Raw genomic sequence first — 27,949 nt, forward strand, 5'->3', positions numbered from 1 at the left:
GTGATTTGCCAAACAGCACCATGGTGGTGCACCTGTTGGAACAGAACTGCTTACCACATCACCAGAGGGCAAAGAGGAAATGGAGGAGGGGTCTAGGCCTATTCTCCCAGTCTCATAGCTCCACTGCTTTCCAGCAGGGCCCATCGAGGTCCACACCTTTACTACATGGGCCTCTCTGAACATGTCTCCAAAGCAGAACAACAAGGCATCCTATAAGCCATTTCTGTGTTCTACCCCATCTGTGCTCAAGATGCCAGGTGCTGGACTTGGCGATCTAGAACATTGCTTGTCTTCAGAAAAGGAAGCTGTAGACTGGGGGAGTCATTCACAGGGAAGAGCAACAGATACTGGGAGAGATAATGTAAGTGATGGCATTGTGCCTTTTTGTCTATATTCTGGGAACAGAAGAAGAAAGAAGCAGCCATCTTACATGATGGACTGCCCATAGCTGCCTGGGGCATTGGTGAGATGGTGGTATCTATAGACCAAGCCTCCAGGTTCCCATGGTGGTTGGCCCAGATACTATGGCTTTAAAACAATTATCTCCAAGACTCCAGGAGAGATTTGATTGTCAGCTCTGTCTTTCCTAGGACTTGATCTCCGCGTCTGATGACTTAGCAAATCCCCTTTTCTGGCCTCCAGGCTTAGTTGACCCACTGTGCTTTCTCTTGCTAGCTGTCTTCTGGGGAGATATTGCTCTGGATGAGGATGACCTCAAGTTATTTCACATCGACAAGGCTGAAGACTGGACCAAGCCATCCATGGAAAAAATGGGACACGACACTGGCAAGTATTGGCCCCTCCTCTGCGTGGGTCCCAGTGGACTGCTTGAGGGCTCCAGTAGGAGTCTTTGATATCTCTGACATGTAGGTCCAGAGACCTATGTGGAAGAACTGGAGGGACCACACCACCTCCTCTGATGAAGGCATGGATCTGGGACATTGAACTTCTATCTATCTGTGTCTGTCTGTCCATGTGTCTATCTATCTGTGTATCTATGTATCTATCTATGTATCTATGTATCTATCTATGTACCTATCTATCTATGTACCTATCTATCTATGTATCTATCTATGTATCTATGTATCTATGTATCTATGAATCTATGTATCTATCTATCTATCTATCTATCTATCTATCTATCTATCTATCTACCTGTCTGTCTATCTACCTGTCTGTCTATCTACCTGTCTGTCTGTCTGTCTGCTCTCTGTCATATATGTGTGTGTATGTGTAGCATGTACTTGTTCACATCTGTGAATGCACGCACATGTGTGTGGAGGCTAGAGATCAATGTCAGGTGTCTATCTAGTTCATTCTCCACCTTCCATAAGTGTACTCTCCCACTGAACCTGGGGCTCGTCAATTTGTCTAGGTTGGTCGGCTAAGGCGCTTCAGGCATCTGCCTCTCCCTGGACCTTGCTCCCAGCATCCTGCTATCACATCTGGCTCTTTAATGTGAATGCTGGCCATTCTAATTCAGGTGCTCATGGTGTACAGGAGGCATTTCATCAGCAAAACCATTGTCCCAGCCCAGACTCAGCTAATCTATCGAAGAAAATCTCTAGTTGCCTCTGTTAGAAGGTTTAACCTAGAGCTCAGTATTAGTTCTTAAGAATCTAGCTTGAGGTTTTGCTTGTCCCAGACTGGAGAGACTTGCTAACTGGGCTAGATTTAAATGATCTCCGACAACATTGTCAATGGTAATGACCAACCAGGCTAAAATGAGACATTTGCCCATGGAGAATTGTGCACTTGTTTGATTGACAACCAGGCAAGTCCTTATGTTGTCTGGGCCAGGAGACCCACTCAGTTTTCATTCTGTGTTTACTTTCTCTCTTCTTTCTCTCTTGGTTGCCAACCTTGAGACGAGGCTGGTATCCTAGGTGCTTCTCACCTTCTGCCCCCCCCCCCCCCATATACTAGATTCAAGTGGCCTTAGCTTTGCAGCCTCCTGATCATTAGAAGTAGTGCAGGGGACCGAATGTGGGATTGGAAATCCTCATGTGGCAGATCGTAATTTGTTATTTCATGACTGAGGCTCACAGCATCCTGCTCTCTGTGAACCTTTTCCTGACACATTCTTCCTTCTATTGAAGCTATTTAAGCTTCCTCTTGGGTCAGGTTCAGTGTTGGTGAGAGAAACAGAAAACAGTCTAACCTTTGCCTTAATGGAGACCCTCAGAGTAGGCAGAGGGGTGTAGATCTGGTTCTGTGTCCCAGTCTGTAAAACAGGGGGTGAAACTTGATTTCATTCCATAGAGCTTTGGAAATTGATGCCAAAGGCTAGCCCAGTTCATGGCACATAAGATCTCAAGAAATGGGAGGAATTTATGGTGAGTGTGTAGTAAATTAAGAGCAGTGGGGAGAGACAAGAGTGGAGTAGTCTTTGAGTATCATATATATGACACCATCATCTTGTGTCATAAAGGAGAATTAGGAGCCCTGAGGGGGAGAGGAGACTTCAGGTGAAGGAGAAGGCAGTAGTTAGGAAAAACAAGAGGGGGGTCTATATGGAACAGAGGTAAGTTGTGGTCACTGGAGGATGGCCTTTTGGGCAGACTCCTTTAGGTGGACATCTGCAGAGAATAATTAGGGCAGATGAAAAACAAAAACTTCTTTCCTGTGTACCCTAAGAGCTTGGGTTTAACCTGTGTACAATAGAAGTCCTTTCTGAAAGGTCTCAATGAGAGTATAGCTCACTAAGTATGGACTTGGCCATTCCTTGGTGGAGAGGCCCAACCCTCCACTTACTGTAGCTGCTCTGAGGATACTGAGTCCTGGCTGAGGATGTAAACAACTGGTCACACTGATTTCTGGTAGTGATGTCATGGGTGTATCCCTAATGATGTACTGGGTGATGTTAGGGATATTCCTGAAAACCAGAGAGAGGAGGATGAGATGTGTCCGGAGTCAGAGCCTCCAAGGTTATCTGAGGAGAATGAGCAGCTCGTAGGACTCCCCACAGGGGTAGCCAATGTTGTCAGTAGGTCATGGAGCCATTGCTAAGTGTCTGGGGACATGTCACACTTCCTCTGTGGCGTCTGAGTCTGTGAGCAACATTAAAATTTGTGTGGCCTCTTATATGTGGTTTGAAGAACTGAATAGGGGTTCAAATGAAGAATTGGTTTTTTTTTTTACAACAGCATATCCGCTGCTTCAGCTGCGTTCCAGCAAAACAAACCATCTCTTCATGATTTATCACGACATCCGTTTGCCTCTTCCTCAGTCCTTCCCAGGGGTCTGGAGAAGATGATCTAATGGATTTGTGCTTAAGATTCATTCACAGCATTGCTTAAAGCTAGTGAACACTGGATGTCTTGCACACTCACTCCGATGAACTTTACATTATGATGTCCACGTGGTACATTTCAGACCTCAGAGACTCTCCCTCAGAGTCAGTGCTCATCCCAGAACCGTCTCTAACCTGACCTTCATCAGCATTCCCCTGATTCTTCTGTGCAGGCCACACCCTGCTTAAGTGTTATTCCATATCTTGTGCTAGCCTGCACTCCCACAAAATCCACCCTAAGGTTGATGAAATAGCTCATCCCTTTGCATGGCTGTAAACTGTTCTGCTACACCTTCTGCTAACAGACATTTGGGCGGCTCAGGGTCTCCCGCAATAACGAAAGTGATAAAGGCAGAATGGACTGCCGTAAGTACCCATCGCCGCTTGTGAAGCTGCCCTGGGTGGAACGGTAGGGTACTGGGTTCAAGTTGATATTAGCAAAGCAATTTCCGAAGTGGTTGTGCCAATTCAAGGGAGCACACCTTCTGAGAAAGCAGGAGTGGTACCCAGGCAGAGCCTGTTATCAGTTTTGTGTCTTGCACTCCTTAACGTGAGTCTCCTGTACCGTCTGGCCCACACAACAGGCCCACGTGCCATCAGGATTCACAGGCTTACCTCATCAGCTCTTTCACTGCTCCTAGGGCACTTGCTATATACAGCATAGCAGTTACAAGGGAAAGGCTCCAGAGAGACAAGGCCGTGGTCAGACACAGGTGCATAGCTGCTAGAGACGCCCCGTCAGGGAAGGTCCCAAGGATGCTGTGGTGAAGGGATGCCCAGCGGTTCACCTTTCTCAGAACGCTTGCTCAGGATAGATGTGGGATTGGGATGACTATCTGCTCTGCCCTTATCTTGTGAGGTAATGGAGGACAGCGCCTACATCACATTCAGCTTTGAACTTCCCAGAGGCAGGCCAGTGCCTCAGATCTAGAAGGTGCTGACCAGTGTGGTTGGGGACAAGAAGACACTGGTAATAGACACTGCAGACCCTGGCCTTCTCCAGGAGGTCACGTGTGCCAACGGGGCTTTGGCCTCAGAAGGATGCTATGAGCACCGATCTCAGTCACAGGCTTACACTATTTGGGCTGAATCCCAGAATCCCAGAGGCGAGCCTCAGTTTCTTCATCTGCCAAATGGGAATAGAAAAATTCTTACCTCAGAGTAAGCTCATGAGGCTGCAGGAAAGAATAATTGTGATGTGTCTGGCACCTGATAAATGTTCAATAAGGGTCGACTCTTCTTCATATCTGAGGGGAGAAGATTGATGGAGGAAAGGGCTGGAACCAAAGTGAAGACCAGGGGAAACTGCTGCATATGGAAGGGCTGGGGCTGGGGTGTGGCGTGGAGGTGGGACACCAAGGCTCCACATGCACCAGTCATGTCCCCTCCTTTCTCAGCGTAGCACAGGTTTTCTTCTTCAGTGTGTTTTGGTGACAAGTTGAATTTTTATCCCAATTATTTTTCTCTGAGGGTCAATTGTATTTTGTAACTATCTAGAATAGTTATTTTATTTTCAGGTTGGGGATTTTTTTTTATTGATTTTGCTGATTAAACTAATACTGCCTGACTTTTTTTTTTTTTTAAGTGCAAAAGCTTATAAGTGGAAAAGGAAAATCCTGTTATCTCAGCCCCAGGGATCACTGGCACTAACTACTTGCTGTATTCCTTTCTGTCTTCCTGTGTCATGGCCTTGTGTATACACACACACACACACACACACACACACACACACAGATTTTATTTATTTATTTATTTATTTATTTATTTATCTATTTATTTATTTTCGAGACAAGGTTTCTCTGTGTAGCCCTGGCTGTCCTGGAACTTACCCTGTAGACCAGGCTGGCCTCAAACTCAGAAATCCACCTGCCTCTGCCTCCCAAGTGCTGGGATTACAGGCGTGCGCCACCACTGCCTGGCCCACACACCCTTTTCCTTCTGGAATGTGCTTGGGTAGTCTACATGTTTGGTAACCCATCATGGATGCCCCTCACCCCACGCCAAGGCCATCAATGGTCTCCAGGCAACCCCACCACACCACACCTAAGTCCTTAGGTACGGATGTGAAGACTGATTCCTTTCTAATGTAATTTTAAGTGAGAGTGGTGTTTCTGGGATGAAGATAATATGTAGATCTTTAAGCATTTTCTGGGTTAAAAAATATGTATAAATATAAAAGGAGCCATTCCTTAACCCAGTCTCGCTAGTTCAAAGGCGGGGAAGGATCCGGTCTTTATTATAGTTCGCCTAGTCTCTACACTTTGATAAATGCAGTTTCCTTTCTCGGAGGCTGAGAAGGGAGCTCCAGCAAGAGAGAGCTGAAGTCCCACATGGGGCAATAGGGAAAAGGCTGTCACTGCAGAGCAGCCGCCGGTCACTTCCCTGTGATGCCTGAGCTTCTCCCCAGGCTTCAGAACACAGGGATGCCAACTGCTTCTAAGGTGGGCCAGCCAGCCTCTCCGTCCAGAGGTGTCCTGGAGGTGCTCACGCTCATGTTCACGTTCTGAGTTCACTCCGTGGCAGCATTCCAGCTCCCGGCTTGCTGCATCCTCCCCTGGCCATCCTTCAGCCATTTTGTCATCAGGAAGGAATGGAGAACAGTCGGATAATGAGGAGCTGTTCTCTTGTTCAGGAGCCCACCCAGTGTTCTGCGTGGGCACGTAAGAAGTCACAGACACTGTTGAAGCCTTTTTGGGGGGGGGCGCCCAGCAGGGACTTTCGTCACTGTTCACTTGGGTGACAGGTTTGAGTTGAGTCCTAATGTGCTTCCGGGCCTCAGCTCTCTTCCTCCACATCCTGCTTCTAGATCGTCTTCCTGGCCACTGTACCACTTTGTGCTAATTGGAATAGTGCTCCCCCCATTCGTGTCCAATAGACCTCCAGAAAGTGACCCACAGGAAAGGGACTTTGCAGATCTAGTTAGTTAAGAAGCTTGGCATGAGATCCTCTTGGTTTAGAGTGGACCCCTAAAATTCAGTGAGCAAAGGCTTCACAAGAGGAGGAGAGGATGCAGGACACACACGTGGATGGAGGCAGACCCTGTAGGGATGCTGCCACGGACTGAACACAATCCTGCTCCTTAGACCCCCTTCAGATGCTCCCCTTGCTTGTCCGAAAGCTTCCCAGTCCGCAATCTACACAGACAGGCTTCCTTCCCCTTCTGTCCTCTGTCCAACACAATGACATCGTGTCTGTCCACACCCTGAGCTTCCTTCCGTCCAGCCTTCTGTTCCAGCGATTCACACTGCTCTAAGTCCCCATTCAACAGACAAACAAATGAAGACCAGAAAAGGCTGGTGACCCATGCTTAGCTCTGCAACTGGGTTCCCTCGTGACATCTCTCTATTTGGCACAACTGCCAGCTGCAGCATGCCACCTGGCTGACAGTGCTGTTGAAATGGCGGCATTTGGGCATGTCATAGAAAGAGGGCTAGCTTCTCCACTTTTGGATGGGCTCATTCCTCAGTCCTGGGAGCTGGCTGACCAGCGGATGTGGCAGTGGCATTTGGATGTGTGTGGGGCCAGGAGGCAAGAGCATCTCCTTCAGGGAGAGTCCCTCTGGATGCTTTTGATTTGCTGTGAGAAGAAAGGCGCTCTGGGCAGGCATAGGCCTAGCTGCTCTGTGAATGGAGCTCTTGAATTAACATTGTGGAGTTTCCTAAAGCTGCTAATCGGATTAGCTGTGTAGTGAAGGAAGTACTTAGCAGGACACACACACACACACACACACACACACACACACACACACACACACACACTTTCCAACCCTCTTGCATCTTTTCCGTATGCTTGGCAGGACCTGCTTGCCCTGTTTCTGAGTCTGAGTTTCCTTTCAACAGCACAAGCTGGGCAGAAGCCTGTGTGGTCAACAGGCTGCATTTTTTTCTTTGTTTCCTCTTTCCCTGAAGGGCTGAGGAGGCTTGCTTTGAACATTCCCATCTTTGCAAATGTACCTTGAGAGCAATTCTATCTTGCGGTTATCTCTGTTGGGATAATGGGTCTGAGTTCTTGATCTCTATAATAAGAACTCTGAAAGGGGAAGCAGTTTTAATTACTTATTGGCACTGATGGAAACCAATGTTTCCCGCCGTGTCCATTCTGAGCCACTTGGCTGCGTCCATCCCCACTGAACAGGCCAAGCTAGACTCTTACACCCTTAACTCCTGCCATCTGTGCAGAGCATCTGCAGAACCCCAGCAGTTTGGCTTCTAGGCTCAAAGTAAATAAATGAGCAGAAGTGAGTCTAAGACATAACAGCTTGTGTCCTCTCTCTCTCTCTCTCTCTCTCTCTCTCTCTCTCTCTCTCTCTCTCTCTCTCTCTCTCTGGGTGTCATCTTTGAGTCATAAAGCCTTCACCCATCAGCCCCTTTGGCTTCTAGATTGCTATTCCTGATCTTGACCACAACTTGGGGTGGCATAGGGACACTCATTTACTCTCTGTGTTGTCATCAAAATAGAAGGGCCCATGGGACCACATCCTCATGTATTTCAAGACCATTTAAACTCTGGTGTTTCAAACTACAAAGACAGACATCAGAGGCAGCTGTGTACCTGAGAGGCATGTAGGCGTCTGAATCAGATACTCTGGTTCAGGGTTTCTGGGCTCTGTTTTCCAAGGAGGGAGGATCTGAAAACAGACTCAGCACATATATGTTCTCTCCAACACATTTTTAGCCTCAGGGTCCTTGAGGGAATTAGTGGATGGGGTGATTTTAAGCAGGTCTATAGGCAGACCATGCGTTCTGAATATCCACACCCATGGAGAGACATTCTCCAGCCTATTTACAGGAGTTCTGCATTTTACCAGTTCTCTTCGTTGAGGCGGGATTGCCTCCAGCTAACACGTGTCCAGGTGAGAGGTGGGTAAGTGAGTGATTCTTGTGGTGTTCTGTGGAGGATTCATGTCCTAAGTATAGGAATACTGGGTCGACTTCTTGCTGGGGCAACGCCCAGGATTCAGATCTGTCTGCTCACACACTAGACACCACCAAGTGCCATCTTGGACACTTCTGACTGCTGGAGATCTGTGTTGCTGATGCCTCTGGCTTGGGAAACTGGAGAGGGTCACAAGGTTGAAGGAGCATTTCTCATCCATATCCCTTTCACTGGATCCCCAGGAGCTGCATGGGGAGGGGTCTGAGTGACAGGCTTGGTGATTTTAATTTTTGAATTATTTGATTTTGAGGGGAGTCTGATGAACATCAATGAATAGTGCTCTGAGAAAAAGGCACACACACACACACACACACACACGCATTTGTGTTTGCTTGGAATTTCAACACTATTGATCTTTAAGTTATAAGATTGTGGCCTACGCCCTTCTATTTCTGGGTGCTTCTACAGCCTTGAAGATGCTCACTCGGGCCTCTGACCTTGTGGATTTGTGCTGTGGAGGGTGTTGGACAGGCTCAAGTTTACATCCCTGGCTCTATATTGATTAGCTGTGGATTTAGACCAACTCATTTCCTATTTATAAAATGGGACACTTTTTGTGTCATCGTCTGTACTCCAATTCTTACCTCGTGGGAGAATCAAATAAATGTAGTTAGTGGAAACATTATCCCAGTCTCCCTCTCTCTCTCTCTCTCTCTCTCTCTCTCTCTCTCTCTCTCTCTCTCTCACACACACACACACACACACACACACACACTGTACTATCCCCTTTGATTGACATTTTGCTGTTTTCTTGTCTCCTTGTTTTTCTGGTTCTTATCTATGTCCCAGACCCTGGGCTCCCCAGAAATTCCTTGCAGTGCCCTCCCGTGATCCAGTGAGAATGCTAAAGCCAGGCCTATAGCAACATGCATTGGCAGGTTCTTGGAACTGACTCAACTAACATGTAGGAAATCTCTGCTAGCCCTCAGGATAATGATGTATCTTGTTATCTCAGGTCAAACTTTAAGGTCTGTACATCATTGCTCCTAGAACAGCCCCAAGTATTATCCCCAATCTGTGCCCTTGAGCTGCTAAACACCCAGTCCCTCCATTACCATCCTCAAAGAAAATATGAGATCTGCAGGCACGTGCTGAGCCTCCTCACCCTGCTAACGATTCTTGCTTCCAGTCAGCATCCATTTGCAGTTAGTTTGCATTTCTCCTTTGTCAGACCTCAATAGTACAGACTTTAGTTTGGTCTTGGCCTTCCTTCCTTAGTGCCAGTATCAGGCTGGGTGTATAAATGATGCTACCTGTAGACTATAGATTCTGTACACTGGTTGGATCTGACCAGGGCCTCAGAACTGCATAGTGGCCTTCCTGGTTCCCCTCAACTTCCTCCCTTTCCCCAGAGGCCATTAGGGTTAGGCTTCTATGCTGACTGTGTGTTCTCTATAGACCATAGGAGTAAGTAGAAGCTCAGAGAATGGTCTCAGCCTGAGTGCTAGCCCAGGACGGGGCAGATCCACATTACCTTCCTGGAGCCTCTGAAAATGATGTCTGCTAGCCACATGGGCAGTAGCTTATCTTACTGGTCCCTTCCTACAGATGGAACACATGGTCCTCGGGACATCTCTGAGACACAGAGAGCATCCGGGTTCCTGCCCATGGCTCCAGTCTTTCCTAGATGGAAGCCATCCACCTGGCCTCCACGGTCAGCCTGCTCTCCCAGGAGACTTCTCTTGGAGTTCCACAACATGGAACTTAATCTTCATGTGCTGTCCCCACACCCTGCCCTGGGCGCTGTCACGCCGCCCTGCTGTCTCTCTGATGCCAGAGTTCGCATGGCTGCCCCTTTCCTCCTTTCTTTCGTGTAAGGAATGCTAACTGGGGAGCCTTCTGTGCTCCATACCAAGACACAGCTATAGCCGTGCTTTTTCCACTCTTTAAGGAGAGTGAGTGGAAATGATGAGTGATTTTTGTCACAGTCGTGGAGCACGGGAGGGGTAGGAACCGGCATCAGAAACTTCCCTCACCGTAGCAACCAGTCATCTCCCCTAAGACTGCTTTCCAGGCACGGGTAAGTGTGGGCCCAGCCTGGAGTACAGGGACCCGCAGGCAGCACTGGGGAGGCCCTTAGCAGACTTTCTAGTTCCATGCTGGCAGCTGTAAAGAGCAGGGCAGAGCAGGGACCTCAGGGAAAGCGGAAGTTGGGGAGGACATAGGAAGTGCCGGCCCGGGAGAATATGGCAGGTACAAGAGTCAAGATAAAAGCCAGAGTCCACAAATCAAAATCAGGGGGTGAGGTAAGAGACAAAAGAAACCAGGATGAGTAGCTCCTAAAGCCTCTACTGAGGTCAGAATACCCCAGAGCCTGGACTTAGCTGGGGCTGGTGATCAGTGGGCACAGGGACCAGGACTCCAGCATTAGAACCAACAAGGCCTGGCATTGACTCTACCTACGAAGTCTTTTATTTGGTGAGATGGTTTGAAATGATAAAGAGGCATTTGATAAAGTGCACATCTGCTCTCTGGGAAGGAAGGAAAGAAGAATGCAACATAAGGATTCTATCATCTCTTCTTCCCCTTCGAGGCTGACTTACACCTTGGACAGCAGCCAGCACTCACTGAGAACTTTAAGTGTTGGTGGGGGGGGGGAGCAAGCTCACTTTTGAGCTGATATCAATCACCACTGCATTTGTGGAACTGGAGCCACAGTGGGTGCTGAGCCGGGTAGTCAGGTATTCTTGATCTATCCAGGGAGTAGTAGTACTCTCAAGGGCCACGAGTCCTGGAGTTTGAATTGGCATCAGAAGATTAGCTTGAGACGCTGTATCAAGCAAGTAGGTAATGCCTGATAGTCTAGTCAACGTGTTCCCCAGGTATGAGATACAGAATCCACTCGGGTAGCTCTAAAGAAAGACTTTGTTCTGAGAAGATATGGATGGTTAATTAATAATCAATGGATGACAGATAAATGAAGGATAGAGAGATGGCTCAGTGAATAACATAAGAACCTGAGTTCAGATCCCCAGAACACACACGGAACCAGGAGTGGTACTGACATCCCAGGACTTCTACTGTGAGAAGGGGAGAGGGGGAGTGAGGAGGTATGGGGGGATGGGTCAGGAGAATCCCTTGAGGATCACTGGAAGCTAGCTTAGAACATGCAGCAGTGACCAACACTTGTCTCAAATAAGCTGGAAGGAGATGACTTACAGCTAAGGCTGCCCTCTGACCTCTACAGATGTGCTCTGATGTTTAAGTGTCTTCATTCACATGCACACATGCTTCTTGTATGCATAATCACATGTACACTTTATATGTACCCACAATGCAAACACATACACGAAAGATAAGAGACAATTAATAGATAATCAATAGGTAGGAGAGGAAGAGGAAGAAAGGGATGGAGGGAAGGGCTGGGACTTGTGCGGTAGAAAGAGAGGAATAAGGCTGAGTTCATTTATCAGAGACGTCAAATGCCCTTTGTCCTTGCACTTGTTCCGATATGGCCACCACATGAACCTATAGTGTGATTGATTCCCTCAACTTAAGTGTCTCCTACCGTGGCACCTACCTGGGTAGGGGTTCTGTGAAAGTGCTGAGAGTAACGGGTATTACTGAGATAATTGCAGAAAGAACTCAGCGTTGGCCGACAACAGGACTGGGGACTTAGATACAGAAACAGCAGCCCTGAAGATGGTGTGGTCCCACGTCTGTGGGCTAAAAGGAAGTGACAGATGCAGCAGTCTCGGGCTGGAGAGGGGATCCCCCTGAAGAGGCTCATCTTCCTTTGGGGTAACCTGGCCTTTAGGGCCAAGCCTCATCATCCAGCCTAACAGGATATTGTTTGGAACATAATTTTTCATGGAAAAATATGAGATCCCATCAGCCATCTTAATGAATTGAATTTGGGGTCATTGTTCCGGAGGGTTGCTTCACGTGGCTTTGAGTGTCAGAAAGATTGTGCTTCGAACACTGTTGTTTGGTTTTCCTTAATCCGCGTCTATCTTCCCTCTCCTTTAACTGTGGGTGTGCTTTGTTTGTACTGATGGTGTTCTTAATTTAAGTAGTAGCTAATTTCTAAAGCAGAATAAAATGAGGTGACCCTGATACAGGTATTTTATTTATGTAGCCCCCTGATAAATATGTCCCATATCAGTGGACTAGCTAGGAAAAAAAAGAATGCTGATATAAATCTTTTTTTTTTTTTGTAAAAATGAAGGATCACACCTTAATTTTTTGTTTGGTTCTGATATAGGGTCTAATTGTGTAGACAGACTGGACTCCAACTTGCCATCCTCCTGACTCAGTGCTAGGATTGCAAGTACCACCATGCTCTGACCTTCTGAAACTTTCTCAGTTGGCCTTTCTTGTCTCGCTTCCATTTGGTCCTGGGAGTCTGAGTCTTTCTCTCTGCCTCTCTCAAGTTAGTTGCTCCTTGAGACCAGTGGAAACTGCCCCTTGGGGCACATACGCCTGCAGACCTAGCATGTACTTCTGGGCACAGTGGCAGGCAAAACAGGCTTTTGACAAAATCAGTGTCACGGCTTTAGAGTTTCCTGTGACAGAGCAAGCTTCAGGGATGTCTGAGGTTTTTACCTACATAATGGATGGATAGGCTTCTCCTGAGAGCCAGGAAAGAGTCCTTTGGGTTTTTGTTGTTTTGCTTTTGCTTTTGTTTTTTGTTTATTTTGGTTTTGTTGTTGTTGTTTTTATTCTGGTAAACTTGAATACTGTGAGGACTGCCCCTGTGCCTCTGCTGCTCATGGTATAGACTGGGTCATGATAAACCTTTGATTTGCCTTCATCTGATGCTTTGTGGAACTTCAGAACAATCATTAAATTGCATCCGATGCAGCACCTTATAAAAACTGCCCGGAGGGCTCCCAGAAGTCGGGAGTGTGTGACTGTGGGATAGCTTTGTTCCTTCTTAGAAAACTACATCCATGAGCCAGACAACAGAGCCAAAGAAAGCCCAGATTGCTTCCCACAAGGGGACGGGAACCAAGCTCCCAAGACTGAGGAAGCTGGGACACTGCTCCGGGTGCTAGGTGGGTCTACCCGTGGGAGTCTGGGATAAAGCTTTGGCCCGCTTACTCCAGGATGATGCACTGAATGACCTGGAACAAGCTGTGGATCTTAGAGGGCTCCCCATACCGAGGTTGGTATGTGATCATTTCTTTGGTTTCCAAGGAGACACAAGAGAAGGTGACAGCGTTGCTATCAAGCAGTCACACTCCATGATGCTAACCATCTTCTCCAGTCCTCTTTAACTACACTTGCTTGTCTACATATACCCAGGAAAGAGCCAGACTTGGCATCTATGCCATGGGCTCTGCAACACCCTTTCATTCCCAGGCCTCCTTGACGATAGCCCAGGGCCTTGCTCAGGCCTGTCATTAGCATTGCCTACAGGCATGAGTGTCCCCTCCACCCTGTAGTCCAGAGGTCCCAAGCTGTCAGCCCACCCCCACCCCCAGCCAAATCTGGTCTGCAGATGTGTGCTGTTTGTTTTGTAGTGCTTACATTTTTCAAATTTACTGCCAACATTTGAAAATCGGATTTCTCATGAAAACCCAGAGCCCTGGCTTGTCTTGAAGAGCTGGAAGACCCAGTCACACTAGCCCAGAGTCCACATGGCAACAATCAACCAGTTACACAATGCAACGGAGCTCAGAAGGAGCACGTTCTCTGCGAGTTGCCATAGTCCCATCATTTCAGAATCCTCTTTTGACACCTGTGTCACCTGCCTGGTCCCTGACCTAACTCACTTGAACTTGCACAGTGACCCAGCAAGGAAGAGTCGCAATCTTGGGCCTTTATGGCAAGTCCGACAATGAAGGTCAAGGGCCTTTTCTCTTCCTCTTTAAGGTAGGCTTGTAGAACTTCATCTATTACCTGGATGCCTGGGAGAAGGTCTTAATCTGGGGCCTCTTTTCTTCCTTCGGTTGAATATTCAGTCTTGGGTACCTGCTTGTAATATAGCATGCTACCTCCTGAGCTCTGGACGATGCTAGGGACACAGAAAGTGCAGGTGGAGGGGACAGACACATTCAGTCATTTGCCTGAAGGTCTTGTGACCCTGCATGTAAGTTGGCATCAGGATAGACTCTTCTTGTCTCTGAATCCATGGGAGGGTGACTATGAGTAAATATCTCTGCAACATTTCCCCAACATGGCAGTACCCAGAGCATCACTTATGGTGACCTCTACCTTCTGAATGCTCTTGATTCTGTCTCTGTGTCTCTGTGTCTCTGTGTCTCTGTCCTCTCCCTCTCCCTCTCCCTCTCTCCCCCTCTCTCTTTCTCTTTCCATGTGCACTATATAGTCCAGGATGATCTTGATCCTGAGATGCTGAGATGCTCTTGCCCGAGAGATGGCTTGGGTTTCTTTCTTTCTTTCTTTCTTTCTTTCTTTCTTTCTTTCTTTCTTTCTTTCTTTCTTTCTTTCTTTCTTTCTTTCTTTCTTTCTTCCTCTTCCTTCCTTCCTTTCTCTCTCTCTCTCTCTCTCTCTCTCTCTTTCTTTCTTTCTTTCTTTCTTTGTTTCTTTGTTTCTTTCTTTCTTTCTTTCTTTCTTTCTTTCTTTCTTTCTTTCTTTCTTTCTTTCTTTCTTTCTTTCTTTCTTTCTTTCTTTCTTTCTCAGATTCTTCGATTTCCTGAAACTCTTGCTACTCTTTCCGTGGTTTAGCACATGGGACTTGCCCTTTGAAATATCTGTAAATCTTTATTGGGCATCTCTACAAAGGGCACGGGATAACATTTTTCTACAGCTTCTCCTGAAGCTCTGGCAGGGCAGGGGGAGTCCTAGTCCCTGCCCAGTCATGGTCATTCCTGCTCCTCCACGTTCAAGCTCAGGGTTCAGTTCAGGATTTAACCCCAGCCAGTGTACACATTGGCTTAGATGTGTATTTGTTGGCACTCTGTCCACACAGGAGCATTTTCTACTTCTGTATTTAAACATGAATTAAGTATGGATTCTCCTTCACTTGTCTATACAGACAGTGTAGATGTTACAGGACTGGGCACTGCCCAAGGGCTGGCGTCTCAGCATCTATATCTGGGGAGCCTTTACTCGGATATATTACCTAGTGGCCGCTTTGCTGACAACTCTAGTGGTCTGTGCCCATGAACAGCATATCACCATCCAATACTCTTACTACCATCCATGTGCAGGGCAGCCTGAGCAGTGATCGCTCACGTTCTAGCAGCTTCTGTTGAGAAGGTGTCCATCTGGCCTGTTCCCTGCTCCCACCACATAGCTCTGAGCTCCTCCATCTCCCAAGAGAGAGATCCAGATCTTCTCTTCCTTTCTTTGGGGATTCTGTGTTCTTATGTTTCCTGATAGCCTCCTGTTCCCTGGGTCAGCTCCCACAGGGTGGGAGACTGTATCCTGTGTGTTGCCTTTAGCTAGCTCATTTGGAGTCTCTGTGCTTCTTGCTGGTGATTTAGTCATTTAGTGTGGTTGTCCAGTCATGGTACTGAAGTGCTGCCAGCATCTCCTGATCCCAAGAAGGTGCAGTAGAGAGTCCCAGGAGTAGTACTGAGGACCAAGTTACACAACCACTAACTGAGAAGTTGGTACCCATGAATATGTATGAGATGGTAAATAAAGTGTCTCTGAGCAGAAACACACATGGAATTAAAGACATGGGTGCTTGGAAACTCAAACAGGATAGCATGCAAAAATACTTCATGCTGTGTTATATATACTTGGCAGTGCCATGCTGTGCACAATATAGTGTTTCACTTCCCTAAGGAATTGGACTAGGGGCTCACTAGCTTAGCTCTCACAGCCATGTTAAAGAACATCATTGTGAATAACGAGGATGGACTAGATCTTCTTTCTGAAGACCAAGCAGCACCTAAGAACACATTCCACATCGCCCCAATAGTCCCTCTTCCCCTGCTAGACCACCAGGGAACAATGAGGCAAGGGCCTAGCTCAAGCACTCCTAGATCTCCAAACAGCAGCTGGTGTCTGCAGACCATGCCTCACCGAGCCTCACTTTCAGCTAAAAGAGGGTGGGGGACGATCATGCTTTTACCCCAGATGCGGTGTTGAGATGACACGTGTAAATGGTGCCCGATCTGATTCAGCCCACTTGGACTGGATGCACTTATATGCTTATATGTTTGTGTATGTGTGTGGTTTATTTGGGTAGGTATGTATATGCATGTGCCTGCATATGTATCTGTACCATGCGTGTGTGGGTACCCACAGAGGCCAGGGCATTGGATCCTCTGGAACTGGAGTTACAGGTTGCTGGGAGTTGCTTGGCACGGTTGCTTGGAACTGAACATTGGTTCTTCCCAAGAGCAGCAAGTGCTCATAACGGCGGAGCCAGCGTTCGAGCCCCTGGGCAAGCTTGCTGAGCCAACATGCTGTGACCACCATGTGTTGGAGGGATCCAAGCTGTTCCCTTGGTCCTCAAGTGGTAGACAGCTTTGTAGGAATGGCACATTGACAGACGTACAGAGAATTGTTCCATAGGCCAGGGCGGAGGACACCATCAGGGGGAGGAGCACTTGATCCGTAAGCCAAGGACCGGAGTTTTACTCCCTAGTGCCCACATAAAAAGCCTGGTATGTGGACACAGGTAGATTCTGAGAGCCTGCTGGTCATCCAGCCTGGGCAAAATGTCCAGCTCTAGTTCAGTCAGAGACCCTGTTTCAAGGCAACAAAGCAGAGAGGGAAAGAGGAAGATACTCTGTTGTTCTCTGACCTCTGTATGTTCATATATTAGGGGTGCATACCCCCACACTTATATGTGTGAGGTACTGTGGAAGCTTATTGGATTGGGTGTGGGGGTGGACAAGAGAGTGTAGAACCATGAATGAAGCATGGAGAAGGGGGTGTGGCTTCCTGAAAGGGGGAGGGGGCTGGGAATTTTGATTGGATGTGCAATGGGCATGACATCACAGGAGGAAGCAAGCCCAAACACGCTCATGGAGGAGGGAACTGGACCATGAGATGGAACAGCCCAGGAGGCCCGGTTCAAGGTGGACAGCTGTGGGCGTGAGGATGGAGAGGTGAATTAGTTAGGTGTGTGGGATCAGACTGGTCTAAGCCTACCCTACTCCCATTGCAATGTATGTCTAGAAGGTCTGAATCCCTCCCTTCCTCTTCCCATTTCAACCTGCCTTTCCTTCATGCTCAACCAGTCCTTCTCTGTGGATGCTCACACATCTTCCAAAGTAGCTTGCTTTAGCCTTGTGCATTCTCGGTACGCTCTGGTCCCGGCTGCTCTCTTCCTATCTTTCTACCAGTCACGAGGTCCTTGGGACTAATCTCCTCACTGCTGTCAGCCTAGCCAGTCCTTGCTTCATAAATGACTCTCAGAAGTTTCTGGAAACCAATATAAAGAACATCTTACCAACAAAGGACCGTGAAGAAGTAGCAGTTTCCCTCTGGAGTTTCACAGAACCCAACCTGAAGTCATTTCTGTGAGGGAGAATGGCCTGTTCCTTTCCTCTGTCCTGCTTTCCCCCCATTTTGATGTGTTCCATCTCAGAGAAACTACACCATCATCACACACCCTCAGGTTCAAGGCTGGCATTCTGTCTGTGCATGCAGGGTAGCTTTAGTCTAGGGAAAGTTAGGGTGAGTCGGGGCTACAGGCTGTTTGGGGAGAGCCTCATTTGGAGGAGACAGAAAAGGTGGTCCCAGTAAGGTTCTGACCTCAAGATGGTCATCAAGATGAAGAGGTTGAGGTCTCCTGAAGCAACCTGAAAGATGACAGTGAGGTTACATCCTACACATCGTCCTGCTACTGACACATAAGATGTTAGATCCTCTGATAACCATTCCACTAGCGAGAAAACAGGCTGAGAGATTAAGTACCTACCAAAGATGACTTAGACCCAACGCTGTGCTGTGTAACTAGATACTGCATTCCTCTCCTGCATCCTCTCCTGACAGACTCTCCCTTTCCGGGGTCTTAAAACCTTTTCTGTCTTCCAACGACATCCTTAGGAAGCCCTCCTGGACTTCCAGGTCGGGAGCCAGAGGTCCTGCTCTGGGTTACTCTTATGTCTGCCCCACAGCTGTCTCCTGCACACCGGGAAGTGGCCAATTGCATGGTGGAACTGGCTGGAATCAAAACAAGGGGTGGCTCCTGGCCATGGTGGGGGTGCCTTGCACAGCTCTGCAGGAGTTCTAGAGGGGTTCTGATCTCAAATAAGAGTAAAGACAACCTTCTTTATACCCAGAGGGGCCCATTCTCTATTCCTGAGGAAGAACTGCCTTCACGGCTACCTAGCCTGATGCCGGGTTTGGAGACTGAGCACTCTGACTGAGGCACCTATGTTCAGCCAGCCCCTGCTAGGGTTCCCAGAGGAGGCAGAGGAGTGGACAACTTCTCTGGAGTCTCGGGTTCCATTTCTCATCTGCTTTTCTTCTCCCTGCCTCCTCCTTCTGTCCCCCTTCTTTGGAGGCCTGCCTCTGTCACTTGGAGACTTCACATCTCTCACAGTATGCACCAGGCTCCCCGAGCCTCCAGCAGCTGCCCTGAGATACAACCAAGTAGCACGCGCTGTGAGCATGGCCTGTTACATTCTAGCTGTCCAGGAAGCAGGGATTTTCCTATCTCTTTCATTGGGGCATTGGCTATTCATGGCCAAGGTTAGCCTCTTTAGTCCTCGAGTACAAAGGCCACCAGGAGAAGCAGGTGGCACTAGGACTGCCCTCTGGGTTTGCCTCTTACCTGCTGTGTGCCTGCAGGGTAATGTTGGGGGTGCTCAAAACTTCAGTTTTCAGTTAAATGAAAGCTAGCAGCAATGCCTACCTTATACAAGAATGCCGAGAGAGGCAAATGAGAAAACCCACAGGACTCGGCACACAGGAGCACTGCACTCAGCAAAGTACCCAACAGAAGCTGACAGGTACCTCTATGAGTGCTAGGCTACAGTTCGAGAACCACTGAGAGAATCTTGGCCACTCGGAGCCATTCTTCCAGGGGTGACAGGATGACTCCACAGAACTTGGCCCCTGGGGTCTTTCTTTAAGGTCTGCCTTTTCTTTTGTTCTCTGTAACTGTGTAAGCCATACATGGTTATAGACAAGCACCATGTGGAGCAGGGTTAAAGAGATAGGATCCCAGCTGCAGTGACAGGCCTTTGTTTCAATGACTGTGGTACCAGCAAGAGTTTCTCGGTCTGAACTTGAATTTGTTAACCGTTAAGGAGAACGTGAGCTTTTATCTTGGCTTGTGGTGCTTGTATAAAATGCCCTGCCTTGGTGGTTGGCTGTTCCATCCATTCCTACTCCTTTAGACTTCGAGAAGAGATTCAAGGTCAGTGATACCAATGATGATGGTTTCATCGTATATTGAGGTTAAAGCTTGACAATGGAGCATTTGCATAATATGCACAAAGTCCTGGGTTTGTCCTTAGCACCCTTTCCCAAGTTATAGGAGCTGATTCAGTGAGCGCTGGCTGTGTGCTGGAGTCATTCTATGCACTGTGTGCATGATCTGTCTCTTAATTTACATAACAACCCTGTGAGGAAGGATAGCTTTTGTACACTAAATGATAGTGGACACAGCCAAGAAGGCAAGGCCGGGCTGGGTGTGACTGAGATGGAGTGGGTAGCCAAGGGTACACAGAGCCCAGGGGCAGGAGAAAGCTGGAAGTGTGAACCACGCTTAAGCAAAGCATCTGTGTTGGCTCATACACCAATGTGGGAACAGACACCTGCAGACACAGCCTTCAAGATGGGTGGAACCAAGCAAAACGGAGATTCCTGCCTGGGATCCCAGATCTCAGAGGCTGTGGAAAGTGGGTCAGAATCACAAGTTTGAGAGCAGCCTGGGTTATGTAGCACATTCCATTTAAGCTTGGGTTATAGAGCAATGTCCTCTCCTGAATATCCACTCCCATGATCCTCTGCCTAGGGACAGGATCAAATTCTCGGTTTCATCCTATGCCACAACACAAATATTTTGTCTGTGAACTTAGAAAAAGAGGGCCTGGTCTTGAAAAGACTGAGAGGGTGCTGACAGTTTCTCTCTGGATCCCACCAATGGGATGCCTTGCTGACAAGGTGTGGACTCTTTGTTTCTTCCAATGTTGAGAGAGAGAGAGAGAGAGAGAGAGAGACAGAGACAGAGAGAGACAGAGACAGAGAGACAGAGAGAGACAGAGAGAGAGAGAGAGAGAGAAGTAGGATAGTGGAGGGAATTGGGGTTTGGCCTATGACTTTTCATCTGCATAAACACACCCACCAGAAAGTTTCCCTAGCAACTTGTGTGTGTGTGTGTGTGTGTGTAAGCATACTTGTACTTATATATGTGTGCAGAAGTGAAGAAAACATGTTCTTTGGCAAATATCCATTGGAATGGAGTTCTTCAAAAATAATTCTTTATTTCTCAATTATAAAAACATCATGGGGTATAAAATTTGGAAGTTACAAAAAGCATATAAGAAATGTAAAGCTTACTTCACAGTCCCCAAGCAAAAGACCCCCACAATGGTCCCTGAAGCCTTGGTTGTCCCGTGTATTTTAAGCTTTTTATGAGACCATGGGGTCATGCTGGATTCTATCTGAGTTATACTTGGCATTATTTCTTAACCTGTTGGTTTGTGTTTTTTATGCTACTTTTTTACCTTACAATATTATGTTTTTCTATTTGCAAACAGCTGAAATAGTTTAAAAGGTTACAAATTGTTCCACTGTGTCATAGTTGATCTTAGCACTCCCCAAATGTGGGTACTTACTGATGTTACAGACTATTTTTAAAGCTGAAATGAGCGACCTTTGTCCTCCTGCCGATGTCCTCAGTGTGTTCAGCTTGAAGACATAGCATTGCCTGTGTTAGGAGACTTTGAAATATCTTATAAAATTACAGAATACTACCGGTTTGTTTCTCTTCCACCGGAACTGTAGCAGAATTCCTGTCATTACTCCCTAGCCAGGATTAAATCATTTCATTGACACAATCTGGCAATGACCTTTTAACTCGTTTTCCCTTTCCCTTCTGTAGCAGTTGGAATTTGAAAGCTCCTTGGCACGGGCGCGATCAGTATCACACACTGACTGCCATAGTGACCGTCTGGTTTGTTCTTGGGTCGACCTTTTAAAGGGGCAATTATTAAAACCCCAGCGGGACAGTTGTATTTTGCTAGTTCCTGTGGAGGTGAGCACCTTCTGGGTCTTGTCTGGGCGTGGTGGCTTGGACACACCTATCTAGGTGAGGAGCGAAAGGCCTGGAATTCAGTGTGGCTTCCGGACTCTGATGGGTCAGCCTTGGGAAAGGAATGCTGGTCCAACTGCTAACTGCCTGGTTCACGGATTACAAACCTCGACTCTCTCTCATTTAAAATGGGGACACTTCTTCACTATGTGTTAAATGGACCATTAGGCAAGGTGGTGAGGTGTCCCCAGATAATCCCTCTCAGTGTTATGCCTGACAGGTTTAAGTTGAGGCCCAACTGCAGCCACAGATTCCTCTGTGTTTCTTGAGACCTTTACTTGAAGTCTGGGTTTCTTTGTCACTCTCTTTGGCACACAGGTGTCTCCCTGTCTTAAGTTCCAGCACACAACCACCTACCTTCTTTCACAAAATTTGGTTACAGTTTTTTCAAAGTACTTAATTCCTCCCTGAAAAAAAAAAGAGCTTATTGCTTATGCTAATCCATTAGAACTCAGACACCATGAAGGCAGGCTGTGTGGGCAGGACCCTGCACCATTTTGCTGCCCAGAGCAGGTGCTCAACCAAGATTTTCTGAAGTGAATGGGCTGCTAGTAAACTGGTTTTTAGGCTCTTGTGCTTGGGTTTTCTTCTTCTTCTTTGATCGACTCAAAGCCATTTTCTGCTATAATTATCTATAAAGGCACGCTAAAACAATCTGCTGTTAAGAACAGTAGCTATTGTGTTTAAAAGAAAATGAAGGATCAAGTAATGTTATGCTTTAAGAATGAAAAAATAGACGGAATAATTAAAGTTTTGTTTATGCATTTCCATCTTGATGAATATTCATAGTCACTATTATTCAAATGGGCAATATTGATTTATGAAACAAGGTCCCCTTGGGATTGGAAGGAGCCTATCTCTTCCTGCCTGGATATCTTGCGTGAGTATCGTTGATATTTCATTAATTATGGTGAGTTGAAAGGGTGTTGTGTGTACACCAAAGTCTATTCTGAAGCATGTAATTAAGGCACTTTTTGTTGGGAGCGGAAGAAAATTGGACTTTCCCAAAGAAAAGCAGCTTGCTCCCAAAGTTGCTAACAGATTGCTTCTTAATTGAACTTGGGAGGTGAATTATATGGTGAATTAGAAAAAAGAACAACTTGGAATTCAGCGAATTGTTCCATAAAGGAAACTGTGGAATTGAATTGCAGATGCTGGTTAGAGACATTGCAGACTGGCCTCATGCATCACAGGCCGCTGACCTCCACTGTGTTTCAGAGAGAGTTTGGACAGGCCAAGCTCTCCTTTCAAGGCCTGGAAGGCTTTCTTTCCCAGAGACCAGCTGTAAGCCTGGGTTTCTTATGCAAAGGAGACAGTTTGAATAAACCCCTGTGACTAATGAAATTTACAAGGCTTTGCATATTGTTACACTGAAGAGGTAATTAAACATTGGCCAAATGTGTGAGATATGTTTGTATGTTTGTATACATACTTGTGCTTATATATGTGCATGTGTGTGTATGTACATGTGTACACATAGACATGTCGACCTTTTTTGGTCTTTCAGTCAGTTCCTTAGGAGGAATATACCACTGTACTATGAATGAATCCAGTTGCCCAAGTATGTTTGTTTGTTTGTTTGGTGTGTGTGTGTGTGTGTGTACACATACATTTGTTCATGTGTGAGTATGTGCGTCTGGAGGCCAGAGGACAACCTCAGGTGTGATTCCTCAAACACAGACTGCCTTTCCTTCGGAGACAAAGTCTCTCTGACATGAGTTTGCCAAGTAGGTTAGGTTGGCTGGCCATTGAGCTCCCGGGACCTCCCGTCTCAGCCCCTCAATGCTGGGGTTAGATTGTCAGCGTGCTCCCTCACATGGGTTCTGGGGTGAAACTCGGGTCCTGCTGCTTGCAAGACAAGCACCTCACTGAGCCCGGCCCAGCTCCAGTCTTTCTCCTACCGCACTTCCATCCTGTAGTCTTGACCTGAGCCTCATCTGTCAAGGAACAGTTACTGTCATTTTAGGGGTAACACAGCTTCTTCTGGGGTTGGGTGGGTCTAGCCTCAACATATCTTTGGTTCCTAAGTGAGATTGTAAGGAAGGGCCTCAGTTGTTAAGAACCTCATGCAATACATACGCCTGGCAGGGGTAAAGCATGCCTGGGAGGCAGAGGTGGGTGGATCTCCGGGTTCGAGGCCAGCCTGGTATACAAAGTGAGTGAGTTCCAGGACAGTTCCAAGGCTACACAGAGAAACCCTGTCTTTAAAAAACAAGCAAGCAAGCAAGCAAACAAACAAACAAATGCCAAAAAAACCCAAATTGCCAAGAAAACAAAAAAAAAATCATACAAGGGGCTGGAGATGGCTCAGTGGTTAGGAACAACTGCTGCTCTCCCAGAAGAGCAGGCTCCAATTCGCATTGATCACATAGAAGCTCACACCTCTGCAACTCCATCTCTAACTCCAGTTCTAGGGGATCCAACATTATCTTCTGACCTCCGTGTATGGTGCAGAGTAAAGAGATGCAGGAAAACCCACAATACACATTTTTTAAAAAAGAATAGAGTACAAGATGAGGCTTCTTCTACAGCTCTGAGCAGCTATGGTCAACTTTATTTGGCAGGCAGTGGTAGGGTAACACAGGAACCCTGTACAGAGTGTCCTAGAGCTCACTCTGTAGACCAGGCTGGCCTCAAACCCAGAAATCCACCTTCCTATGCCTCCCAGGCATATGCCCACCACGGCGAGGTCTCATTGTATAGACCAGGCTACCCTGGAACTCATGACCCTCCTCTCTCAGGCTTGTAACATCTGGAACTATAAGTATATGCCTCAGCCAGGTGGTGGTAGCACATGCCTGTAATCCCAGCATTCTGGGATGCAGAGGCAGGTGGATTTCTGAGTTCGAGACCAGCCTGGTCTACAGAGTGAGTTCCAGGACAGCCAGGGCTACACAGAGAAACCCTGTCGGGGGTCGGGGGGGGGAGGAGTATATGCCTCTTTCCCTGCCGGCTGTGATGACTCTTGATTGAATCTTCAGATCCCCTAGGACGCTTTTCAAAGTCTCCGTGTCCAGGCATGCCACAGGTCAATTAGAGCAGAGCTTCTGAGGGTAGGAATTGGGTTGTGGGGCAGGCCTCCATATTTCTAAAAGATTTCCCAGTCATTCAAGATCGTGGCAGATGTTGAGAGCTTCTTCAATAGCTGCCTCCCTCTCACTAGTAAAGCAGAGAAACACACATTTCCCCCACAGCACTAAACTGAGCTGTGTTTAGAGACTGCCACCATCCTTTGAAACACCATTAAGCTGCCCCAGTCTTTTGCAGGCTGGCCCATCCATCACCTATGTAACCGGGGCACCTGCCTCGTGCCAGGTTCTGAGTATTAGTGTGTGTGTGTGTGTGTGTGTGTGTGTCCTTTCCTTTATGTTACTAAATCTAAAATGTTACTAAGAGGGTTCCATTGAACACAAAAAGATGTCAGGCATGTGTGGTACGAGTTAAGGGCTGGGTGGGGCCTGGGGAAGCTCAGAGGCGGTATGGCCTTACAGCTGGGAAGAGCCAGGGTACCAGCCTGCAGTGTCCCAGAGGAAGTGGTGTCCAGCTAGAGGTGAGGGAAACCAGTGAGATGTAGCCAGGCCCAAGAGAAGGACATGCTTTAAGAAGATGTTTAAGATGAAAATAGGAAGGCAGTCCCTGTCTGTGGGACTGAAGTCTGTAATTTCAGTACTTAGGCACGAGGATTTTGAGTTTAGGGTCAACCTAGCCTGCATAATAAGGTCCCATTTCCACAAAAATAAAGACAAATAATGGGAAATAGAAACTCACTTTCTACAGCTTAGGGTGGTCTGGTTTGTGGAAGTAGAGGCAAGAGGTGAGGCAGAGGAGCCTCAGAGGGCCATGCCGCTAAATGTCTCAGCCACACGCAGAGCAGATCACATCCCAAAGCAATGGGATGGATGCTTTGCAAGCCTCGTCAACATGGCCTAGGTGGGTCCCAGGCGGAGCCCGGTGTCCCTCTGAGGATGACGGCAGAAGAGCGACTTCTTGTCTTATGTTGGTTTTGGTGGTAGTGTGTTGGTTTTGTCTTTTGAGACAGGAGCTTGTGTCGCTTAGATGGGCCTTGAATTTGCTACATGCCTTTACCTCCTCCTAAGTGCTGGGATGAAAGACACGCGCTTCCATTCAAAGCTGGGATTTGTCTTCTTAACCCACAGCTCTGTCATTTAATGTCAGGTGGCCTCTCACAGAGTGTCTGGACAAGGCTTGGGGGTCTTTGGAGTTGCCTATACCTCTGAGGGTAGGCAGCAGAGCACGTTGTTCTTGCTTTGATGGGAAGTCTGAGGGCAACAAGGACATCTATGACTGACACCACAGTGCCCTCAAGGCCATTGAGGCACTTGGCGTGTGTTCCCTGCTCCTTCCTCGGGTGTCTATGAGGCTGGAACCCCTAAACCCGGGCAAGGATAATATTTAGCTGCATTCTTAGCTTGTGGCTAACACCATGGTTGGCACTTTCACAGATTCTTTCAGTCATATCTACCTGTTGTGTCTCTCCCAACTCCAAAGCTTTTCACCTGTTCTAGCCCCCAGCATCAGAGAGCCAAAGGAACTAGAGAACCCCGCCTGAATCTTCTGCCTACTGTGGAACCCAGGGGTACTTGGCTCCCTTCATCACAGCCTCAGCCTTCCCCACAGCCCCAGTCTCTACCACTGCCCTAAGGGCCTCCATTAGAACCTCCAGCTCATCTTGAACCAGGGCTGCATCCAGACATCACTTACAGATCTTCCTTCCTGCTCCCTTCCCTGCTTCATTTCGGGAAGTGGAACAAGATGAAACTGGCTGATGTCTATACTGGACTCCCACTGCTTGGAGACACTTATTTTAAAGCTCAATTCTCATGCCTCCCTCTTGTCCACTCTTAACAACTCTGGTTATGCAAAAATTGGATGCAGTTAACCGCCCGAATCCGACCTAGGATCCTCAAAGATGAAGGCCAGGGGATGCCTGCCTGCAGGGCCTCTCACTGGCTGGTCTTGCAGTTGATGGCTGACAGGCTCACTGCCATTCAGTATCTTTTCCTTCCGTTCCTGGCACCCCCAGCTCCCTGCTGCTGAGTGTGTTCCCACCTCAGGGCCTTTGCACCTGCTATTCCTCAGTTTGGAATGCTCTTTGCCAGGTATCTATAGACTTTGTCTCTCTTCAGACTTCTGCTTTTCTTTCCTACAAGAAATGGCCCTCTAGAATCTCTGTTTTTTTTTCTTCATACTCACCAGCAGCCAACTTAAATACTTCACTTTTATTTGTCCGCCTTTTCCCTCCCTCCATCAGAATATAATTTCCTGAGGTCACCTCCCCGGCAGTAGTAACAGAATCTGGCACATAGCAGGTGTCGGGTGCATATTTTCTGAATGAACACACATCTAAACAAACCCATTACCTCATTTGGTCCCCGCAGCAGCCCATTTGACAGACCAAAGATGCTAACGCCCAGGTTCTCGGCAGCAGTTGCGCAGCCTGTGGGGCGGAGGCTGAGCTAGAATCGGAGCCTGGCGGCGACCCGCCCCTCTCTCTGCAGATGGCACATTCCTGTGCTAAGGAACGACTTCATACCGTCAGGATTTCCCCTGACCTTTAGCCTGAGAGGAAATGATATCGCAACTGGAATACCCAAGGGCCGAGAGCTGGCAGCGCAGACCCCAACAGCTGCAGGAACCCTGTGAGCGCATTCCTAGCTGGCCAGCCAGGCAGGATGCAGGGAGTCTCCTGTCCCTGCCTGGTGGTGGGGGTCCTTTCTCTACAGGAGGCCAGGGCAGCTGCAGGCTTTGCCTGAGGCTTTGGCTTTGCCTGAGTCCACTTGGCAGGTGGACAAGGCAGCCTGCCACTCAGGAGCTGGTGAATGGTCACACATTGCTTCTACTGGTGCGGACTTGGACATAGGCTAACCATTGGACAGTGAGGTGCCAAATGTAAGCCTTCCTCAGGCACTGGTGGCTCAGGGTAGATCTTAGGACTTTGACCAAGAGACCATGTTGTGAGCCAGACACCCCCTCCTCCCACCCCCGCCCCCCGCCCCCCGCCCCCGCCCCCACCCGGGCTCATTAGCATTCACCTTAGCCTTGGCTTCTCCGAGATGGGGTTGTTATCTACCTAGCCCAGAGTGTTCTAAGGGCCGCAGAAGGATTATGGAAGGTTGATTCATAAGCTTCAGGTTTCTCACTCAATGCAAAGAAATACCTTCTTGTTTGTCAATAAATTCTTCTTTGGAGGCTTTGATATGGTTTCACGGTCACTGTATTTCCTAGGCACAGATCTGCTCCCCGGTACTCCACCCAGCACCCACTGATGACTTTTCTTACTCTCCCACAGAAGCCCGACCCCTCCTGTGAGCACATGCTCAATTTAATCTTCAGAATGTGCAGTTAGCTCCTCTGCTGTTCCATTTAGAGAGTGCTAGCGTTGAGACAGGAACCATGTCTGCCATGTCTGTGGCTGAATCTGTGGCCCCAGGATTGGATCCAACACACAGCAGGACAGTTAGTCCTTGGAGACTGACATCTTCTGACAGTGAGGTCAATGCTGACAGCATGTCTAGATATGGCTGCCCCCACACACATTTGATCCCTACTGTCCTTGCTCTACTGTG

The 27,949-nt window shown here is 47.7% G+C and overlaps 1 protein-coding gene across 1 annotated transcript in view; it reads left to right on the forward strand.

The window, feature by feature from the left end:
• Positions 1 to 27,949, forward strand: part of Tll2 (tolloid like 2) — a 122,940-nt gene that overhangs the window by 22,810 nt on the left and 72,181 nt on the right. The window contains exon 2 of the mRNA XM_052186069.1: positions 676 to 786. Within this exon, the coding sequence (XP_052042029.1) occupies positions 676 to 786 (111 nt within the window). The remainder of the gene's footprint in view (positions 1 to 675; positions 787 to 27,949) is intronic.

Source organism: Apodemus sylvaticus, chromosome 1, assembly GCF_947179515.1.
Source record: "Apodemus sylvaticus chromosome 1, mApoSyl1.1, whole genome shotgun sequence".
NCBI lineage: Eukaryota > Metazoa > Chordata > Mammalia > Rodentia > Muridae > Apodemus > Apodemus sylvaticus.